The 22,994-nt window shown below is 44.3% G+C and overlaps 1 protein-coding gene across 1 annotated transcript in view; it reads left to right on the forward strand.

The window, feature by feature from the left end:
- The first annotated feature begins 5,514 nt into the window (after nt 1-5,514).
- ago3b (argonaute RISC catalytic component 3b) overlaps nt 5,515-22,994 on the forward strand; it is a 41,368-nt gene continuing 23,888 nt past the window's right edge. The window contains exons 1-11 of the mRNA XM_038966607.1: nt 5,515-6,034; nt 14,856-15,027; nt 15,229-15,349; nt 15,498-15,706; nt 16,035-16,171; nt 16,542-16,676; nt 17,131-17,218; nt 21,585-21,732; nt 21,906-22,025; nt 22,269-22,412; nt 22,673-22,839. Coding sequence (XP_038822535.1) covers nt 6,016-6,034; nt 14,856-15,027; nt 15,229-15,349; nt 15,498-15,706; nt 16,035-16,171; nt 16,542-16,676; nt 17,131-17,218; nt 21,585-21,732; nt 21,906-22,025; nt 22,269-22,412; nt 22,673-22,839 — 1,460 coding nt within the window. The 5' untranslated portion in view covers nt 5,515-6,015. The remainder of the gene's footprint in view (nt 6,035-14,855; nt 15,028-15,228; nt 15,350-15,497; nt 15,707-16,034; nt 16,172-16,541; nt 16,677-17,130; nt 17,219-21,584; nt 21,733-21,905; nt 22,026-22,268; nt 22,413-22,672; nt 22,840-22,994) is intronic.

The following is a 22,994-nucleotide window of genomic DNA, read 5'->3' on the forward strand; positions in this document are numbered from 1 at the left end:
TCAGGAGTAAAACATTTGCTAAGTCACATAATGTTGCATGGACTCACTCTGTGTGCAATAATAGTGTTTAACATGATTTTTGAATGACTACCTCATCTCTACCCCACACATACAATTATCTGTAAGGTCCCTCAGTTGTGAATTTCAAACACAGATTCAACCACAAAGACCAGAGATGTTTTCCAATGCCTCGCGAAGAAGCAGTGGTGTGTATTCATGGATGCCAAGGGAAGTCAGGCTTCCCCCAAAATATTACCAATATATATATTTTTTAAATAAAATAAAATGTATTTTGTCTCTCTGTTTCATCATTTTCCTTCAATTTGCAAGAGGCTGAATGTACCTCTCAGGAGAAAGCATCTGAGCGAGCGAAACAGCGCCCCTATGTCTCTACGTGTAGGCCATCTATCTGATGCTTTCTGGTCCAAATGAGTATGACATTGTTGCCGCCCGTAGCATTGAAGGCAAGGGAAGCCAGCGAGCATCTGGCCTCCCTTGACAAAAAATATATAAGAAATGATCCAATCAGCGTTGAGCTAAAATGAGAGAGCTCAACTGTGGATGATCCTGGCGCACCGGAAAAAAAAGTGTCAAGGGAAGCCAGCTTGGATTTTGGCATCACTCCTATCAAATCCCATTAAGAGCATACGTCATTGACAGAAAAACTTGAATTGTTGCATCTCGTTGTGTTGTTGTTCTCTGGTGGCTATCTAGCTAGCTAGCTAAAATTGTCCCTTTCCTAAATTAGCCCTGGATGGCGATAGGGATTTGATCTTGTGGTTTTACTTCATTCTCCGTACTGGCCAATGATTGTAACAGCAATGATGATCCAACCATTAATTACTACATTGTTGTGCCCCTGGCCTCAGAGGATAGAAGTTCAATATGTAGCTAGATAGAGAAGGCTAATGTTAACTACCTAACGTTGCCCATGAATGGAAGTTAGGCTAGCGAGCAAGCATTTTAACCAGGTAGCCTAGGACAACAAAAAATAAAAGGTGTACAGTATGAAAGAATCATAGACCGTTTCATCAACATGAAATAGAGGAGGATGGCATTGGTGGTTCTCTACAAGTAGTGTGAGTCAACATGTTTTGCTACTTGCACGGACACGCAGGCGCACACACACGCACACAGAAATCAGAACCATGGACAGCCACATCATATTTAGCTCACGTTGATTGGACTAAATTCGTTTTTGGTATCTTTTATTTGTCACTGTTATAGACTAAGCGGAGGTGATTTGATGATGTGGAAGTTTAAATAAATGGTGCTGGAATTGTGTAAGCAACTCATGTTATCTTTGTGACTTGTGGTAACTCTCTGTGTTCGAAATCAATAGTTGTTTAGCGGTCCAAAAATGTAGGAAGCATTAACCTGCTTTACCATGCTGTAGGTCATGTAACTGTCTGTTACTGTACATGCAATATGCTTTGTGGACTTCACTGGACAGAGGTTGCTATCCGGCTTTGTGATAAAACAAAGGTGTGGTTGAATCTATTCTGCCACTGTGACTTTTTATTGTCTCTGACTTTAGGCCTATATATCACGGTCGCAAGGCATATGAATTAACAGGTTACAGAACAAACAACAAAATTATCACAACACAGGTTGTAATATGGCACTTATTGGTAGATGGGTAAAAATGTTAAAAGCAGACATTGAATATCCCTTTGAGCAAGGTGAAGTTATTAATTACACTTTGGATGGTGTATCAATACACCCAGCCACTACAAAGATACCGGTGCCCTCGCAATAGAGGAAGGAAACCCCTCAGGAATTTCACCATGTGGCCAATGGTGACTTTAAAACAGTTACAGAGTGTAATGGTTGTGACAGGATAAAATTGAGCATGGATCATCAACATTGTAGTTACTCCACAATACTAACTTAAATGACAGAGTGAAAAGAAGGAAGCTTGTACAATCTAAAAATATTCCAAAACATGCATCCTGTTCGCAATAAGGAACTAAAGTAAAACTGCAAAAAATGTAACAAGAATGAAATTTATGTCCTGAATACAAAGCATTATGTTTGGGGCAAATCCAACAAAACCCATCACTCTTCATATTTTCAAGCAGACTGGTGGCTGCTTGCTTGTCATCGGCAATGTCACGCCCTGGCCATAGAGAGGTTTTTATTATCTATTTTGGTTAGGCCAGGGTGTGACTAGGGTTTGGTATGTCTAGGGGTTTTTGTATGTCTATGTTGGCCTGATATGGTTCCCAATCAGAGACAGCTGTTTATCTTTGTCTCTGATTGGGGATCATATTTAGGTAGCCATTTGCCTCATTTGTGTTGTGGGATTTTGTCTATGTATAGTTGCCTGAGTGCACATCAGTAGCGTCACGTTATGTTTGATTGTTTGTTGTTTTGTTAGGTGAGTTTCAGTTTATTAAAATTATGTGGAACTCTACTCACGCTGCGCCTTGGTCTCATCATTATGACAATCGTGACAGAAGATCACACCACACACGGACCAAGCAGCGTGTTCAAGAGGAGCAGGGATCCTGGGCCCAGGAGAAAAGAGAGTGGAGGACATCCTGGACCTGGGAGGAGGTAATGTCAGGGGACAAGACCCTGCCATGGAAGCAGGCGGAGGCCCCGAAAGAGGAACGGCGACGATACGAGGGGACCATCCTCCTGGTCAATCTATGTCATGGAAAGAGCAGGTGTGCTTTGTGTACTTAGTGTATATAAAATGTGATACATAACTTCATGGGCATCACAAAATCATATACTAAAATATGAAAATACTGCTTGTCATGTCTCAAAATCAATATCTACCTAGCCTCTATATTGTTTTATGTCCTCTGGATTCAAGAAAAAAAAAGAGTTTAATGGTGAGCCTGTCAGTTTGCCTTAATTCTCACACAGCATCCAGCTTAGCTGACGCAATGCCATTTTCCTGATTTTTTTTTTTAGCACTTTTTTTCTCTGGCCTACATTGATTTAGTCACCCTAATCTTGACCATTCGACAAGGGTAAAAACTCCAATAACTTTTGAACGGATTATGGTAGAGACATGAGGTTTGGACCATTGATTTTCTTGGAGTGGTATCTTCTCAACTGTATTTTTTGATTTGACACCCTATGAAAAATAAACAAATAAATCACATATCGTATAGAAATACTTTAAATTATTCTTTGTATGATCATTTGTATAAAATATATCGATAACTGTGCACATTTTCTCACCCTAATTATTCATTAACAAAGTGTACAGGATAAGTGTATAGGATAGGACTAAGTCTTTTACGCTACTGCTACTCACTGTTCATCATATATGCATAGCCCCTTTAACCATATCTACATGTACATACTACCTCAATCAGCCTGACTAACCGGTGTCTGTATGTAGCCTCGCTACTGTATATAGCCTGTCTTTTTACTGTTGTTTTATTTCTTTACCTACCTATTGTTCACCTAATACCTTTTTTTGCACTATTGGTTAGAGCCTGTAAGTAAGCATTTCACTGCTGTTGTATTCGGCGCACGTGACAAATAAACTTTGATTTGATTTGACTCATATTCTGAAGGACTCCAAAAATGTGGGACCCTAGTGGAGTTTGGAGAACTTACAGTTTGGCTGAGGAGTGCAACGTTTCAGTAAGGTAAAATGGCAGAAGTTCGAATCAATTTAGCGTGTCGAGCAAAGTTGATGAAGATGAAAGTCCTGAATGGACAACAGTAGGGTCGAAAACTGGAACAAAAAAGGAAATTGTCTGAAATTGGAGTGGAAGATAAGTCTGTGAATGATAACGAATCGCTTCTTGTTGGGATGCGCTTGTTGAGTAAGGATGCCATATGTGGGAAACCGTTTTGAGGTGTGAATGCGCTGGGAAAAGTGGAGTCTGTAACGGTGTTCCTCCTCCTCTTCATACGAAGAGGAGGAGTAGTGATTCGACCAAGGCGCAGCGTTGTGATATGACATGATATTTATTTAAACAAGACGAAAACAAACTATACTTGACTAACTAACAAAACAATAAACGATGTAGACTGACCTGAACGTAAGAACTTACATGTAACACGAAGAACGCACGAACCGGGAAAACAGACTACACAAAAACCATACGAACAAACATACCGAAAACAGTCCCGTGTGGCGCAACATACACAGACACAGAAGACAATCACCCACAAACTAACAGTGTAAAACAGCCTACCTATATATGATTCTCAATCAGAGGAAATGAATAACACCTGTCCCTGATTGAGAACCATATAAGGCTAATTAACCAACACACTCCCACATAGAACAAACAACACAGACTGCCCATCCCAACTCACGCCCTGACCAACTAAACACATACAAAACAAGAGAAAACAGGTCAGCAACGTGACAGAGTCTGTCTGAGTGACCAGGAGTGGTCTTATTTTGATTGACTGTATTCATGAAAAACACAGGAAGATTGCAGTAGGCCTCAAAAGAATCCAGACAACAGAAGTTTCCTGCTTTGAACTTCGGAGTAGAGCACCCGTCAAACGAGTCACCTCAGGGGTGACAACAGATGTTCAGGAAGAGATTTCCTGGTGTGGTTGGTGCCAGGCGTCTGACCCGCTGGGTGAATGGCGAAAAATAAGAAAGTCAGTCGGCCCTGTTCTTTAAAAAAAAAAGAGCACCTACCTATTAATGTGAAGCTCAGTTATGTAAGATGTAAGAGCTTTTGTCCCCAAACCACTACTGTAAAGGATTTGGCCATGTTTCAAGTGGGTGCAGACGGACAGATTATACTGAAGAATTGTGTGTAGAAGGACAACGGTGTTGCAATTGTGGTGGGGATCAGGATACCGAGTTCCTGGAGTGCCCTGTAAGGGTGAAGGAGATTGAGGTGGCAAAAGAGCGACCAATCGAATCTCCTATGCGGAGGCGATTCAATTCATTGAGAAAACAAGTGATGCTAGTGAAGATATGGTAGTGGATGCACCACAGCCTGTAGTAAATGTTTGCTGCCAGTCAAAAGATACCCAGTGTGTTAAAAAGGTGGATTTTGTGGCGTTCATTGCCACAGTTATAAACTGTACGGCTCAAGTCTCAAAGAAGTCAAAGAAACTGGACATTATTGTGGCTGCGGCAGAAAAGACTTGCAGGGGGTACTTGCGCCAGAAGACGACACACACTCCCAGGCTCCCCTTGAGCCTTTGTAAGGGATCCGATTTTTTATTTAAAAAACATTTTTACCCTCTTTTTCTCACCAATTTCGTGATATCCAATCACGATCTAATTACAATCTTGTCTCATCGCTGCAACGGGCTCAGGAGAGGCGAAGGTCGAGTCATGGGTCCGCCGAAACATGACAAGCCAAAGATTGTTTGATTTAGTTTATTTTTTGTAGTTTGGTTGTTTTTTTGTTATTGGTAGTTTGGCCGTTTTGGGGAATCCTGTTTCCATCCCGCACAGTAGGTGGCGGGATGTACATTAAATTGTGCAATCGCCAATATACCACAGAAGAAGACGATATCCGTGACCCGGAAAGTACTTAGTTAATCTTGCCCGCTTCACAGCGGTAGTACAGAGAACGCACTGGGGAGTGAAACACCAATTTGCCGGCAGAAGAACACCAAAAGGTTCACTTATATGGTCTGAAAAAACAAACATGATGTTGATATTATCCTGGCAACTAATGACAAGGCGAAACCCTAAACGATCGAGATATAGCCTTAAAACCGTTCAGGAATAGGAGCAGTGGAGTATCCGAGGCTCTGAAATATTTTCTGGGACTTGAGTCTTTGAAAATATATATATATTGTCACCTGAGAAGAATTAGTGCTTTAACGAAAGGAAGGGGACACGTCGTTCAATTTGTGCCGGTTGACAACGGGGGCAATTTGGGAGGATCTCGGGTTAAGCGGACACCACAGCGGCCCGTGTCCAAATCAGCGAGAGAAGCCGGGGTGTCGGCTTGATAGAGTGGTCGGGTGGAACGTCTCCAACGCTGAGGTAATAGCGTCAGACGAACAGGAGCTGCGTTGAGATTTGACCATTGGGAGCCGGGGACAGAGACCTCATGAATGGAAATCGGAACTTCAGGTATATTCATACACCTGTCTGTCAAACCCCTTATTCTTATTAAATTGTTTTAGTTTGGTGTTGAAGTTTTGTAGGCTGACTATCAGTTGCTATCCTTAAAGGATAGCATACAGTCAAAACCAAAAGAACCCGAGATCCTCCCAAATAGGCCTACCAATCAGATAATGCATGAAAATAAACACATCCAGGCCTTTCACTCTACAGTCTGGGTTAGAAAACGAATTTGGGTGACCAGACATACCATTGGTAAGATGATTTGCCGGATCAGCGTCTCGTCGGCAGCAACAAAAAAGTACTTCCGGGTCACAGAATTTGGGAACATTTCTAAATAAAAGTCCCCCACGTAATAGTAGAAACGTGTAAATAACCTGTATTTATTCATGATATGACAAATAATTGTCCAAACATTAACAATGATTCATATGTGTTCATATTTAAGAAATCATTTGCATTCAATTTGGGTTTAAAAAAAACATGTTTGAAGGTCAAATAAATCCCCTCAATGCGAATCACTGTATATGGAATACATATTGGCTTATAGAACAAAAACTATTCTGGGTGCCGTAGTAAAAGTGTTATAGGGAATACTCAGTAGGGTCTGTAGATTGTATATACGGTGTAATTTCAAGGGATATGAATAATACGGAGTGTTGCTGGCCCTTTACTCCACCCGTTATATTGGCGGCCACAATGCAAATCACTATATAGAGCAAAACATATTCAGGGTGCCGACGTAAAAGTATTGTAGGGAATACTTAGTAGAGTCTGTAGAATTGTATATGTTGGTGTCATTTCATCGGGCTCTGAGTGTTGCTGGCCTTTTATGGATTGTTGCTGGCCTTACTGTGGTCAAATAGCTTAAAAATGTGCTGCCTGGACACTATACGGTACAAATATAGCACTGTACAGGAAACGTAGGGTAATAAATACTTAGAAGGATCTGTAGAATGTGTATATATGGTGTTATTTCATGGGGGACTGAGGTCTATATGCCCAGCAACACTTTCTACTCCACCCACTCAAATGGTCCCAATGCAATACACTGTAGGCCTATACATGTACATATTGGAGAAACTATTCAATGTTCAGAGGTAAAACTGTGGTTGGGAGTAGGCCTGTTGCGGTGACCGTATTACTGCCACACCGGCGGTCACGAGTCATGATGGCAGTCAAATTCCATGTGACCGTTTAGTCATGGTAATTAGGTTTCTCCAAGCTCTGATGCTGCTGATGGTCATTAGTAGCCTACCAAACTTGCTAACTGCCTGGTACTCAGCACTCTATTATCACTCTGACATCAATGCAGATGCATCCTCCATTCGCTATTTAAGTGCATAGATGACATGTACTTTTTTCCCGCTGCCCCTGTTTTGAGACCGGTGCATGAAAAGTAAATGTGGACAGTTCTTCCAATATCTTCAATATGCACCTCGGAATTTAATAACAACGTGCACAGTTGCGTCCCTGATGTGTCAGTCTTCACTTGTAGCCTGTGAGAAAGACCCGATCACGTTATGGAGAGCCATGTGAGTGAGAGACGCTTCGAATTGCGCAGCACTCAGGGAGAAGGGCACAACGCAGCACTCCGGGACAAGGGCACAACGACTATTGGCCGCAAAGGCATGGATTTTTTAGGGTGCGTCATGGCCACGAAGGGATGCCGCCGTGAAATTCGAGGCATTATCAAGTGCTTGTCAAATTGTATAAACAAAAGTATATGGACACCCCTTCAAATTAGTGGATTTGGCTATTTCAGCCACACTAATTGCTGACAGGTGTATAAATTCCAGCACACAGCCGTGCAATCTCCATAGACAAACAATAGTAGAATGGCCTTGCTGAAGAGCTCAGTGACTTTCAATGTGGCACTGTCTTCAATGTGGCCTGATACACACAGTCTCCTCTGAACAGTTGATGTTGAGATGTCTGTTACTTGAACTCTGAAGCGTCTATTTGGGCTGCAATTTCTGAGGCTGGTAACTCTAATGAACTTTTCCTCTGCGGCAGAGGTAACTCTGGGTCTTCCTTTCCTGTGGCGGTCCTCGTGAGAGCCAGTTTCATCATCGCGCTTCATGGTTTTTGCGACTGCACTTGAAGAAACTTTATCAAAGTTCTTGAAATGTTCCGCATTGACTGACCTTATCTTAAATAATGATGGACTGTCATTTCTCTTTGCTTATTTGAGCTGTTCTTGCCATGTATACCACCCCTACCTTGTCACAACACAACTGATTGGATCAAATGCATTAAGAAGGAAATACATTTGACAAATTAACTTTTTAATAAAGACACACCTGTTCATTGAAATGCATTCCAGGGGACTACCTCCTATAGCTGGTTGAGAGAATGCCAAGAGTGTGCAAAGCTGTCATCAAGGCAAAGGGTGGCTACTTTGAAGAATCTCAAATATAAAATGTCCTTTGATTTGTTTTATACTTTTTTGGTTACTGCATGATTCCATATGTGTTGTTTCATAGTTTTGATGTTTTCACTATTATTCTACAATGTAGAAAATAGTCAAAATAAAGAAAAACCCTGGAATGAGTAGGTGTGTCCAATCTTTTGACTGGTACTGTATGTTAGATCGGGTTCAAGTCCGGGCTCTGGCTGGGCCACTCAAGGACATTCAGAGACTTGTCCCGAACCACTCATGCGTTGTTTTGGCTGTGTGCTTAGGGTCATTGTCCTGTTGGAAGGTGAACTGTCGCCCCAGTCTGAGGTCCTGAGCGCTCTGGAGCAGGTTTTCATCAAGAATTTCTCTGTACTTTGCTCCGTTCATCTTTCCCTCGATCCTGACTAGTCCCCCAGTCCCTGCCGCTAAGAAACAACGCCACAGCATTATGCTGCCACCACCATGCTTCACCGTAAAGATGTTGCCAGGTTTCCTCCAGAAGAGATGCTTGACATTCAGCCCAAGGAGTTCAACCTTGGCTCCATCAGACCAGAGAATCTTGTCATGGTCAGAGTTCTTTAGGTGCCTTTTGGCAAACTCCAAGCGGACTGTCATGTGCCTTTTACTGAGGAGAGGCTTCTGTCTGGCCACTACCATAAAGGCCTGATTGGTGGAGTACTGCAGAGAAGGTTGGCCTTCTGGAAGGTTCTCCCATCTCCACAGAGGAACTCTAGAGCTCTGTCAGAGTGACCATCAGGTTCTTGGTCACCTCCCTGACCAAGGCCCTTCTCCCCCGATTGCTCAGTTTGGCCAGGCAGCCAGCCAGCTCTAGGAAGAGTCTTGGCGATTCCAAACTTCTTCCTTTTAAGAATGATGGCCACTGTGTTCTTGGGGACCTTCAATGTTGCAGAAATGTTTTGTTACCCTTCCCCAGATATGTGCCCCGACACAATCCTGTCTCGGAGCTCTATGTACAATTCCTTCGACATCACGGCTTGGGTTTTGCTCTGACATGCACTGTCAACTGTGGGACCTTATATAGACAGGTGTGTGCCTTTCCAAATCATATCAAATCAATTTATTTTACCACAGGTGGTCTTCAATTAAGTTGTAGAAACATCTCAAGGATGATCAATGGAAACAGTATGCACCTGAGGTCAATTTAGAGTCTCATAGGATAGTTTTAAAGTATTTCTATGAGATATTATGTAATTTTCTTATTTTTCAAGCCTAAAGGGTCAACATTGTTTTTGTGTTCCTATCATTTATTGCAATGTACACCATTTTATGTATGTTGTGTCGGGAGCCCTATTCCTTTCCAAATCCACAAAGTTCATTCTACAAACAAACAATATGTTGATTCAAGAGATGCAATTTGGTTTAAAAAAAAGAAGCATTTATTCATGATAAATATCATTAAAGTTAATCAAACTTTTCATGAAACTGTAAAACATCAACAGTAAAACAGAAGATTGAAATTGTATGCAAGATCCTCTTCAGGTAGTCTCAGCCCAGTGGGCACAAACTGTTTCCATGTCATTTTCAGAACAAAATCTATGTGATTGGGGTTATACCAACATAAGCCTCCCGGGTGGCGCAGTGGTCTAGGGCACTGCATCGCAGTGCTAGCTGCGCCACCAGAGTCTCTGGGTTCACGCCCAGGCTCTGTCGCAGCCGGCCGCAACCGGGAGGTCCGTGGGGCGACGCACAATTGGCATAGCGTCGTCCGGGTTAGGGAGGGTTTGGCCGGTAGGGATATCCTTGTCTCAGTATGTAAAAATGTAATAAATGTAATAAAATGTATGCACTCTACTGTAAGTCGCTCTGGATAAGAGCGTCTGCTAAATGACTAAAATGTAAATGTAAATGTAGAAATATATGATTTGTTTCTTCGGATACTTCCTTAAATAAATGTTTGTTTGGCCAAAACACTTGACCTAATGCACGTTTTGGCACGCCCTGCTGACTAATTTAAATGCATAAAGTCTGCAGCTTTCTCATCATTAGGATAATGTGCGTCATTTACTTGTATGGCAGCCAGTTAACACTGATCACCCTGTTTGCATTGTTTCACTTAAGCTGTCAGAGAATGTATGTACGGTGCGATATGTAGTCCAATATGAAAAATGGATTTAGGCTGATAGGGCACTGTTAAGCGCTGCAGAAGTGACACTCCTCTGGCTGTAAACTTCAACAGTAGATGTGTTCATGCGTAGAATGGACCCCGCTTTTACTGCGACACAACGCACGGGGAATTATGTACGGTGCGCTATGGATGTCCAATATGAAAAACAATCTGAACGTAGTGCAATACAAATGGGCTAAGTAACAGTGGGATTTTCTAAGGTTGATTTAATATTATACAAATAATTGTATTATTGTTATTATTATTATTATAAATAATGTTTTGTTATTTGTATTACTGTTACATGATAACTATCTATCAATCTCCACCCGGCACAGCCAGAAGAGGGGGTGGCAGAAGAGGACTGGCCACCCCTCATAGCCTGGTTCCTCTCTAGGTTTCTTCCTAGGTTTTGGCCTTTCTAGGGAGTTTTCCCTAGCCACCGTGCTTCTACACCTGCATTGCTTGCTGTTTGGGGTTTTAGGCTGGGTTTCTGTACAGCACTTTGTGACATCAGCTGTTGTAAGAAGGGCTTTATAAATACATTTGATTGATAGTAATCATATTTTTTAATGCTGTTAACAATGTCAATATTATTTGTGCTATACAATATTTTTTCAAATTTTTCATATTCTTAAAAATCTGTCTGCTAACATTTCCTCGTAAAATATTACGATCATTTGATTATTTTTTTTCCCGTACTGCATGCTGGCGGAAAGGAGGTGTTTGCTGGTTGGTTGCCTCTGCCGAGACCCCAACAACCGGATGTTCTGGTTTTCATGGGAAATGGAAAGAGAGCCTGTGACGTGACTTACGTTTTAGGACGTTAACAAGGCGACACTCCATCTTAACTCCCCCACATTTACTGGATTGGTTAAACAGTGCAGAAGAGAATCTCCCCCGACACTATCTAGTTTCAAGCTTTTCTTTTACGCCTGAATTAGGTTTGTCGACGGCTGTCATAAGCAGGTGGCAAGCCCGTCAGGTGTGTCTAATTATCTCAAGCCCATGAGAGGCTGGCTGGCTGTTTGGGAGTTGCCTGCCTGCCTTCCACACCAGCTGGTGTCAAAGTTATTGAATAGTGCTTTTTAAAAAAACTTTTATTGAACTAGGCAAGTCAGTTAAGAACAATGTTATTTTTTTACAATGACTGTCTACCCCTGCCAAACCCTCCCCTAACCCGGACGATACTGGGTCAATTGTTGAATGGAACTCTGTGTCCATGCAACAATTGGCCCAGCATGGGACTCCCGATCACGGCCGGTTGTGATACAGCCCAGGATCGAACCAGGGTCTGTAGTAACATCCTCTAGCACTGAAATGCAGTGCCTTAGACCGCTGCGCCATTCGGGAGTCCACTCACTGTGGGCTCGCTTAATTATCAATCAATTCCGCATGAAAGCCACAAAGTCAATTAACTATCACCTAGGGGCAGCTGCTTTGTGAGAAACATATTTGTTGGCATACTTTTGAGCTGTCGACATTGAAACCAACCATGATTGGAGATGGATGATATGATTTGTGCTCTCTGCTTTCTTAGCACTCATTCGACACAGTCAGTTGGATCGTCATGTTTTCTGATTTAAGCCAGTTTGATATCAAATCTTAATCTGTATTTGGTGTCTTAAATGAGGCCTGGGAGATAAATGCCAAGTAAAGTTGCCTACTTCCTCCAAAGGACACTTTGTTGTACTGTATTTTAGTGGAATGAAAATATTTGGATCCATTTTGCACCCACCAAATGACCAATGTGTGTTAACATGCCTTGAGAGAGGAGCCATAGATGTAGGATACAGCTGCTGAGTGCCTGTACCTGGCTGAACACTGGCAGACTCACTTTGATGATCTATGTTGTACAGGCCTACAACTTCCACATGGTGTTTGTCGTGTAGGTTCTGTGTGTGTAAGCCAAGAGAGCCCGTGATCCAGAGCTCTGTGTGGGTAGACGTGCAGCCTAACTGTGCATGGAAGAGGATGAGAAAGAAGAAGAGGCAGTTAGTTAGCCATCCACACCTTCATTGCCGCCCACTCTTGTACACTCGGTTGTTTCTTGTTAGGTTTAGGTTCAGTATCTAGCTAGTTGTTTAGTAGTGCAGTCGGTGTATGAGTTAAGGTTTGAGTGTATAGGCTAATTGTGTTCCTGGCTGGCAAAACCATGCATTGTCCAACTCATAATTACACCATCTTCTTTTGAGCTGGACCCTTTATTAAGTCGGTATGTCTGTCTGTTTTGTCCTCTTGTCAGCATGTGTTGCCATGGAGAAGTGGCAGCCACATGGGTGCTGTTGGCATGGCAATGACACACATGGGAGAGAGTGATAGACACTGGGGATACGGCATCACGGACAGTAAATAATCTGTACAATCTGACTCTACAAAACCACGTTACAATGTTCATTTTGTTGATTGCTAGACATACAAATACGATTATTTATTGTTACATTTGAAACGAGGTCTAGTTGTGGCCACAACCGGACTAGATTGTGAACGACTGTTGGCAAAATGCATTGCTTGACTGCCGTGAGGGTGATGAGCACAATATCATTTGAACTGCAGCACCCCAAACAATTCGTTGTCTAGTTAGTTGAGCAGAGGCTGTGTATGTTTTGGTTCTACAAAGCTGTGTCCATCATAATATTGCACAATGCGATCAATTATCAACATGCAACAATTTCACAGAGTTACAGTTCATATAAGGAAATCAGTCAATTGAAAGAAATTCATTAGGCCCGCGTCTATGGATTTCACATGACTTGAAATACTAATATGCATCTGTTGGTTACAGATACCTTTAAAAAAGGTAGGGGCATGGATCAGAAAACCAGTCAATATCTGGTGTGACCACCATTCGCCTCATGCAGCGTGCGAAGTTGCTGGATATTGGCGGGAACTGTAACACGCTGTCGTACAGGTCGATCCAGAGCATCCCAAACATGCTCAAGAAGAACTGGGACATTTTCAACTTCCAGGAATTGTTTACAGATCCTTGTGACATGGGGTTGTGCATTATCATGCTGAAACATGGGGTGATGGCGGTGGATGACTGGCACGACAATGGTCCTCGGGATCTTGTCATGGTATCTCGGTGCATTCAAATTGCCATTGATAAAATGCAATTGTATTCATTGTCCGTAGCTTATGCCTGCCCTTACCATAACCCCACCGCCACCATGGGGCACTCTGTTCACAATGTTGACATCAGCAAACTGCACTCCCACACGACGCCATACACGCTGTCTGCCTTCTGCCCGGTACAGTTGAAACCGCGATTGATCTGTGAAGAGCACACTTCTCCACCGTGCCAGTGGCTATCGAAGGTGAGCATTTGCCCACTAAAGTCGGGTATGCTGCCAAATTGCAGTCTGGTCAAGACCCTGGTGAGAACGTCGAGCATGCAGATGAGTTTCTGACAGTTTGTGTAGAAATGCTTCAGTTGGGAAAACCCACAGTTTAATCAGCTGTCAGGTTGCTGGATATTGGTTGGTCTCAGACGAACCCGCAGGTGAAGAAGCCAGATGTGGAGGTCATGGGCTGGTGTGGTTACACGTGGTCTGCAGTTGTGAGGCTGGGGATGTAAACAAATGAGAGAAATAAGCTTTTTGTGCATATGGAACATTTCTGGGGTCTTTTTATTTCAGCTTATGAAACATGGGACCAACACTTTACATGTTGCGTTTTATATTTTGGTTTCGTGTACATTCTACAGACCCTACTGAGTATTCCCTACAGTACTACGGCACCCAGAATAGTTTTTGCTCTATATGCCAACATGTATTCCACCGATCCTAGTCAATTGCCAAACATTTTCTGTAAAGAAAACAACCTTCCATGTTGCGTTTTTATATTTCTGTTCAGTATATTTTGCCTGTGCACATATATGACAGGCGTTTGTTGGTCGGATCACCTCTCCTGAGTCACCGGAGGAGAGCGGGCTAATCCTGTAGAATTCATAGCGGCCAGCAGGTCAAACGAAAAGTCACTCAGAAATACAAACCATGACTCTCGAGTCAGTAGAAAGAGTAGTTAAAAAAAGACCGAATCGTTCGCGAACTGCACATCACTAGTGTCATGTCTTTTTGTGTGTGTCAGAGTAGTGAGTGTGCGGCTCATCTGAGTTGTAAGTGTGTGTGTGTGGTTTTGTGAAGTCATGATTACCGGAGTAGTTTTCGACGAGGCTGTCATGAAAGCGCTTTGGTAGAGTATGGGTGTAGTGTGGCTGGCACACCCTTACTATACTCTCCAACAAAGTTTGTGTTAGTCAGGAGAATTCTCACTCACTCTTACTCTCACCCTCCTCTCTCTAGGAGATGTGGGGGCCCAGGCCCTGTTCACAGTGCCGCGGCGGCCTGGCTTTGGCACCATGGGGAAGCCTATCAAGCTGCTGGCCAACTGCTTCCAGGTGGATATCCCCAAGATGGACGTCTACCTCTATGAAGTAGACATCATTCCCGAGAAGTGCCCGCGTCGCGTCAACAGGTATACAAGCTGCGCTTGATCAAACCCACAGACCTATCATATGTGTGTCAGCATGAACATTCTCAAAACAACACAAACTGGCTGCAGAGCTTTCATTTGATCACATGAACTGTACTCAGCATCACTTTACCCACATTAAAGACCAGGGTTATGGATCAGTGTTGGAGAGTCGATATATTTGTCTCTCTGGTGCCCCTATAGGGAGGTGGTGGACTCCATGGTGAAGCACTTCAAGGTGACCATCTTTGGGGACCGAAGGCCAGTCTACGATGGGAAGAGGAGCCTCTACACAGCCAACCCCCTACCAGTCGCCACAGCAGGGGTGAGATGCGCGCACACACACACACACACACACACACACACACACACAATAACAGTTGTAGTGTAATTTACCATATCGAATGTCAGATGGGTGTTCTGGTGATTCATTGAGTTGCCATAGAAGTTCAAGCTATCTATATTCTCCTCAGGTGGATCTGGACGTCACCCTGCCAGGGGAGGGGGGTAAGGATCGCCCCTTCAAAGTGTCCATCAGGTTTGTGTCGCTAGTCAGCTGGCACATGCTGCATGAGGTCCTGACAGGGCGCACCGTGCCTGAGCCCTTGGAGCTGGACAAGCCCATCAGCACCAACCCTGTACACGCTGTGGACGTGGTGCTGCGACACCTGCCCTCCATGAAGTGAGTCACTGCCGCCCTACTGGACAGCAGTGGCATTACAGATTTCACTTTATGTATGGGCCTAGTAGTGTTCATGTACTATAGAACTGCTGTCAGAAGCCCTTTGCTGTGTCTTTCCAGATGTGGAACAAGCTATTCTGTCGGTTGTGTAATTTAAGAGTGTATTTATCAACACTCATAGTCCAGAATATAGTATAGTAATTATAGTATAGATTCTTTCAAAAAAAGATATACAACCTACTGAAGCTATGTCTTGAATAAAACACGAGTAGAGTAATTCAATACATTTTCAGGCTGTGAAAGGTGACCCTCTCTTTCTTCTCCCCAGGTACACCCCAGTGGGGCGCTCATTCTTCTCCTCCCCTGAGGGTTACGACCATCCCCTGGGCGGGGGCAGGGAGGTGTGGTTCGGCTTCCACCAGTCGGTGCGGCCCGCCATGTGGAAGATGATGCTCAACATTGACGGTGAGGGCCTTTTCCCTTGACTGTAAGGAACATGGACAATAATGACGTATTCTTCACTGGTGGCAGGGACTTGTTTCTTTCCATGTTGTCTGGATGACAATGATGTAGCATCTCAGTCAGTCTCTGATGTCTATGTTCAGTTGCATTTTGTTTTGTCGGTCATGTCTTTGATTGGTCCAAATGATATAGAATTCAGCCTATCCCTCACACTTTTACTCAGAATTTGATCCTTAGCTACATTTGAAGTCCCTGATTTGTCAATTGACATATTCTAGCTCTTGCTATTTGAATTTGGTTGTTGACTATCATAACATGGATCCTAAGCCGCATTCAAGTACCTTATTTTAATTTGACCACTTCTCCTCTGTAGTATCGGCCACGGCGTTCTACAAGGCCCAGCCGGTGATCCAGTTCATGTGTGAGGTCCTGGACATCCATAACATAGACGAGCAGCCCCGGCCCCTCACCGACTCCCACAGGGTAAAGTTCACCAAAGAGATCAAAGGTATGCAGTGACGTCACCACCACCACCCCAGGCACAAGAATGCTACCTAACACTTGAATGGAACACACTACTAGGCTCCTTGCATCACTATTGGAATCCAGGGCTAATGTTTTTGTCATTTGTTTTGGTTGTAGGGATATTGGTATTGTGATAGTTCACTCACTCCTTTCTGTATTGCTGAATCGTTTTATATTGAACATAAATATAAGCTCAATTGAAATAAATTCATTAGACCCTAATCTATGGATTTCACATGACTGGGCAGGGGCGCAGCCATGGCTGGGCTAGGGAGGGCATAGGCCCACCCACTTGGGAGGGCATAGGCCCACCCACTTGGGAGCGGGACTGCACCCCTGCCCAGTCATGTGCAATACATAGATTAGGGCCATAATGAATTTTGAATGAATAGTTTTTCTCAAACATATGCACCTCCTCCCTGCTTTGCTGTGTCCAGGTCTGAAGGTGGAAGTGACCCACTGCGGGACGATGCGTAGGAAGTACAGAGTGTGTAACGTGACCCGCCGCCCTGCCAGCCACCAGACGTGAGTACCTATACACAGAGAGACAGGGATATGTGTAGTTTGGCGGCAGGCAGACCAGAAGTTAAGAACGTTGGCCCAGTAACCAAATCCCCAAGCCGACTAGGTGAAAAATCTGTCGATATGCCCTTATTAAGCAAGGCACTTAACCCTGATTGCTCCTGTAAGTTGCTCTGGGTAAAATTTATAATATTACAATGTAGGTTAACTCTGACACAGCCTGGACCGAAGCCTTGAATTGCCTCTAAATTGGACTAATGGGCAGCTTCCTGGATACAAATATATATAGATATATTTTTTTCCCCAATGTTTTATTTCACCTTTATTTAACCAGGTAGGCCAGTTCAGAACAAGTTCTCATTTACAACTGCGACCTGGCCAAGATAAAGCTAAGCAGTGCGACAAAAACAACAACACAGAGTTACACATGGGATAAGCAAACATACAGTCAACAACACAATAGAAAAAGTCTATGTACAGTGTGTGCAAATGTAGTAAGATTAGAGAGGTAAGGCAATAAATAGGCCATAGTGGCGAAATAATTACAATTTAGCATTAACACTGGAGTGATGGATGTGCAGATGATGATGTGCAAGGGGGGATACTGGGGTGCAAAAGAGCAAAAATAAATAACAATATGGGGATGAGGTAGTTGGATGTGCAATTTACAGATTGGCTGTGTACAGGTACAGTGATCGGTAAGCTGCTCTGACAGCTGATGCTTAAAGCTAGTGAGAGAGATATGAGTCTTCAGCTTCAGTGATTTTTGCAATTCGTTCCAGTCGTTGGCAGCAGAGAACTGGAAGGAAAGTCGGCCAAAGGAAGTGTTGGCTTCGGGGACGATCAGTGAAATATACCTGCTGGAGCGCGTGCTACGGGTGGGTGTTGCTATGGTGACCAGTGAGCAGAGATAAGGCGGGGCTTTACCTAGCAAAGACTTATAGATGACCTGGAGCCAGTGGGTTTGGCGACGAATATGAAGCGAGGGCCAGCCAACGAGAGCATACAGGTCGCAGTGGTGGGTAGTATATGGGGCTTTGGTGACAGAACGGATGGCACTGTGATAGACTACATCCAATTTGCTGAGTAGAGTTTTGGAGGCTATTTTGTAAATGACATCGCCGAAGTCAAGGATCGGTAGGATAGTCAGTTTTACGAGGGTATGTTTGGCAGCATGAGTGAAGGATGCTTTGTTGCAAAATAGGAAGCTGATTCTAGATTACATTTCTTATTGGAGATGCTTAATGTGAGTCTGGAAGGAGAGTTTACAGTCTAACCAGACACCTAGGTATTTGTAGTTGTCCACACATTCTAAGTGTGGGTGCGGGCAGCGATCGGTTGAAGAGCATGCATTTAGTTTGACTAGCATTTAAGAGCAGTTGGAGGCCACGGAAGGAGTGTGGTATGACATTGAAGCTTGTTTGGAGGTTTGTTAACACAGTGTCCAAAGAAGGGCCAGATGTATACAGAATGGTGTCGTCTGCATAGAAGTGGATCAGAGAATCACCAGCAGCAAGAGCGACATCATTGCTATATACAGAGAAAAGAGACTGCCAGAGGTCCGGACAACAGGCCCTCCGATTTGGCACACTGAACTCTGAGAAGTAGTTGGTGAACCAGGCGAGGAAGTCATTTGAGAAACCAAGGCTATTGAGTATGCCGATAAGAATGCGGTGATTGACAGAGTCGAATGCCATGGCCAGGTCGTTGAATACGGCTGCACAGTACTGTCTTTTATCGATGGCGGTTAAGATATCGTTTAGGACCTTGAGCGTGGCACCCATGACCAGCTCAGAAACCAGATTGCATAGCAGAGAAGGTACGGTGGGTTTCGAAATGGTCGGTGATCTGTTTGTTATCTTGGATTTCAAAGATTTTAGAAAGGCAGGGCAGGATGGATATAGGTCTATAACAGTTTGGATCTAGAGTGTCTCACCCTTTGAAGAGGGGGATGACCGAGGCAGCTTTCCAATCTTTAGGGATCTCAGATGATACGAAAGAGAGGTTGAACAGGCTAGTAATGGGGTTTGCAACAATTGCGGCAGATATTTTTAGAAAGAGAGTGTCCAGATTGTCTAGCCCAGCTGATTTGTAGGGGTCCAGATTTTGAAGCTCTTTCAGAACATCAGCTATCTGGATTTGGGTGAAGGAGACGCGGGGGGGCTTGGGCAAGTTGCTGCGGGGGTTGTAAAGCTGTTGGCCGGGGTAGGGGTAGCCAGGTGGAAAGCATGGCCGTAGAAAAATGCTTATTGAAATTCTCGATTATTGTAGATTTTATCGGTGGTGACAGTGTTTCCTAGCCTCAGTGCAGTGGGCAGCTGGGAGGAGGTGCTCTTATTCTCCATGGACTTTAGTGTCCCAAAACTTTTTGGAATTTGTGCTACAGGATTCAAATTTCTGTTTGAAAAAGCTAGCCTTTGCTTTCCTAACTGACTGTATATTGGTTCCTAGGTTCCCTGAAAAGTTGCATATCGCAGGGCCTATTCGATGCTAATGCAGTTCGCCACACTATGTTTTTGTGCTGGTCAAGGACAGTTGAGTGAACCAAGGGCTATATCTGTTCTTAGTTCTACATTTTTTGAATGGGGCATGCTTATTTAAGATGGGAAGGAAAGCACTTTTAAAGAATAACCACTGATGGGATGAGGTCAGTATCCTTCCAGGATACCCGGGCCAGGTCGATTAGAAAGGCATGCTCGCTGAAGTGTTTTAGGGAGCGTTTGACAGTGATGAGGGGTGGTCTTTTGACCGTGGACCCATTACGGACGCAGGCAATGAGGCAGTGATCGCTGAGGTCCTGGTTGAAGATGGCAGAGATGTATTTAGAGGGCAAGTTGGTCAGCATAATATCTCTGAGGGTGCCCGTGTTTACGGATATAGGGTTGTACCTGGTAGATTCCTTGATAATTTGTGTGAGATTGAGGGCGTCTAGCTTAGATTGTAGGACGGCCAGGGTGTTAAGCATATCCCAGGTTAGGTCACCTATCTCTAACTCTGAAGATAGATGGGGGGCAATCAATTCACATATGGTGTCCAGGGCACAGCTGGGGGCTGAGGGGTTCTATAACAAGTGGCAACCGTGAGAGACTTATTTCTGGAAAGGTGGATTTTTAAAAGTAGAAGCTCAAACTTTTTGGGCACAGACCTGGATAGTATGACAGAACTCTGCAGGCTATCTCTGCAGTAGATTGCAACTCCGCCCCCTTTGGCAGTTCTATCTTGATGGAAAATGTTGTCGTTGGGGATGGACATTTCAGAATTGTTGGTGGCCTTCCTAAGCCAGGATTCAGACACGGCTAGGACATCAGGGTTGGCGGAGTGTGCTAAAGCAGTGAATAAAACTAAGTTAGGGAGGAGGCTTCTGATGTTAACATGCATGAAACCAAGGCTTTTACGGTTACAGAAGTCAACAAATGAGAGCACTTGGGAAATAGGTGTGGTACTGGGGGCTACAGGGCCTGGGTTAACCTCTACATCACCAGAGGAGGAGTAGGATAAGGGTACGGCTAAGGGCTATAAGAACTGGTTGTCTAGTGCGCTGGAGCAGATTTCTGGGCATGGTAGAATAGATTCAGGGCATAATGTACAGACAATGGTATGGTAGGATGTGTGTACAGTGGAGGTCAACCTAGGCGTTGAGTGACGATGAGAGAGATTGCATCTCTGGAGGCGCCAGGTGAGGTCTCTACGTGTGGGGGGTTGGGACAAAAGAGCTATCTAAGGCATTTTGATTGGGACTGGGTGCTCTACAGTGAAATAAAACAATAAGTACTAACCGAGACAGCAGTAGACAAGGCATATTGACATTAGAGAGAGGCATAGAGCAGTCACGGGTGTTGATCGGGAGACCTAAGACAACAACGGGTAAATGGCGATGAATGGGCAGAGAGGGTCAGTTGGGTACGCACAGGACCAGAGTTCGAGGCTGGGGCCGACATATAAACAGAGGCCTGCTGGACTGTTCACTAACGCAGTACATCAGCTGTGTAGCCGAGTGATCATAGGGTCCAATGAGCAGCAATAAGTGAGTCAGGGAGCCGTTCGGTAGTTGCTACTACGCTAGGCGAGCGGGAAACGACGACGTTCAGAAAGCTAGCGGATGGGTCTTCGGCGACATCGCAACGGAAAAGCCTGTTGAAACCACATCGGACGATTACGTCGGCAGACCAGTCGTGATGGATTAAGTCTAGTCCTGGTCTAAAAAGCAAGCTCAATGGAGAATCTCCATTGAATATGCTTTTTGAATATGCTTTTTGATCAAGGACTTCTCTTAATCTGTGTCCCGAGAAACCACCCCTAAGAGTTGAACATGAAAACTAGATGAGCACAAAGTCACAAAACTCCATGTTTCTCCTCTCTGAACCCCCAGGTTCCCCCTGCAGCTGGAGAATGGTCAGACAGTGGAGCGCACGGTGGCCCAGTACTTCAGAGAGAAGTACAGCTTGCAGCTGAAGTACCCCCACCTCCCCTGCCTCCAGGTGGGCCAGGAGCAGAAACACACCTACCTGCCCCTGGAGGTGAGTACCAATAATAGTATTGCCATTCACTCTTTGTAGAGCCCTGAGTTATTGTCTTTCTTGGTCAGATCATCTGCTCAGGATAAACTCGGGGCCCTAAGCATAAAACTGTACCAATACGGCTGTCTTCTGTATTAAATTACTTTAACTCACATTCCTATGTCTCCTTGCAGGTGTGCAACATAGTAGCTGGCCAGCGCTGTATTAAAAAACTCACTGATAACCAAACGTCCACCATGATCAAAGCCACGGCCCGCTCTGCCCCAGACAGACAGGAGGAGATCAGCAGGCTGGTGAGTACTGTCTAAAGCGCCCTCCAATGACTGGGATGTATTACGACTACTGAGTGACATGTCTACATAGTTAATCATACTAATTGATAGCATTGATATACTGCTTTTCCAGATGCTCAAAGTGCTTACATACTGTTGTAAGTGGGGAAACTCGCCTCATCCACCACCAAACGAATGATTTCCTGTTTTGCTACTACCCCTCCCTCTATCCTTCTCCTCTATCCTTCCCCTCTCTGTGTCCAGGTGCGGAGTGCGAACTATGAGATGGACCCGTTCGTCCAGGAGTTCCAGTTCCGCGTGCGTGACGAGATGGAGCAGGTGACGGGCCGCGTGCTGCCAGCCCCCGGGCTGCAGTACGGCGGCAGGGTGAGCTCGGAACACTTCCTGGTATCTACCCTTTTAAATCATCCTTCATCTGCATGTCTCTGTGCGTGTCTGTGATTTAGCTTCACCATCTCTCTTTCTTGCCCCTGGCTCTAACTTGTGTCGCTTTTGACGAACTGTCAACCTCTACCACCATTTCACCCACCTCTGTTTTTCTCTCTGAAAATAATAATTTCTACTTTTCTTATGTGAAGGCTACGACAAATGGCATGACGGTGTTTTTAGATACATAAAATTATACTCTTCCCCCTTGTGTGTGTCAGCCCCAGCAGGTGAACCCTGTGGTGTCTTTGCAGAACCGCACGGTGGCCACGCCCAGCCACGGCGTGTGGGACATGAGGGGCAAACAGTTCCACACCGGGGTAGAGATCAAGATGTGGGCCATCGCCTGCTTCGCCACACAGAGGCAGTGTCGCGAGGAGATCCTCAAGTGAGTGCTGTCTGTCGCAGACATATACTGTACATCATAAACACACACAGACAGACAGAGAGGTCTCTGTTTCAACAGTTAAATACTCAGCACAATGCAATAACATAATATACATACAAATATTATTATCATATCTTTGTTATTTCACATTTATT

This window comes from Salvelinus namaycush, chromosome 27, assembly GCF_016432855.1.
Source record: "Salvelinus namaycush isolate Seneca chromosome 27, SaNama_1.0, whole genome shotgun sequence".
Classification (NCBI taxonomy): domain Eukaryota; kingdom Metazoa; phylum Chordata; class Actinopteri; order Salmoniformes; family Salmonidae; genus Salvelinus; species Salvelinus namaycush.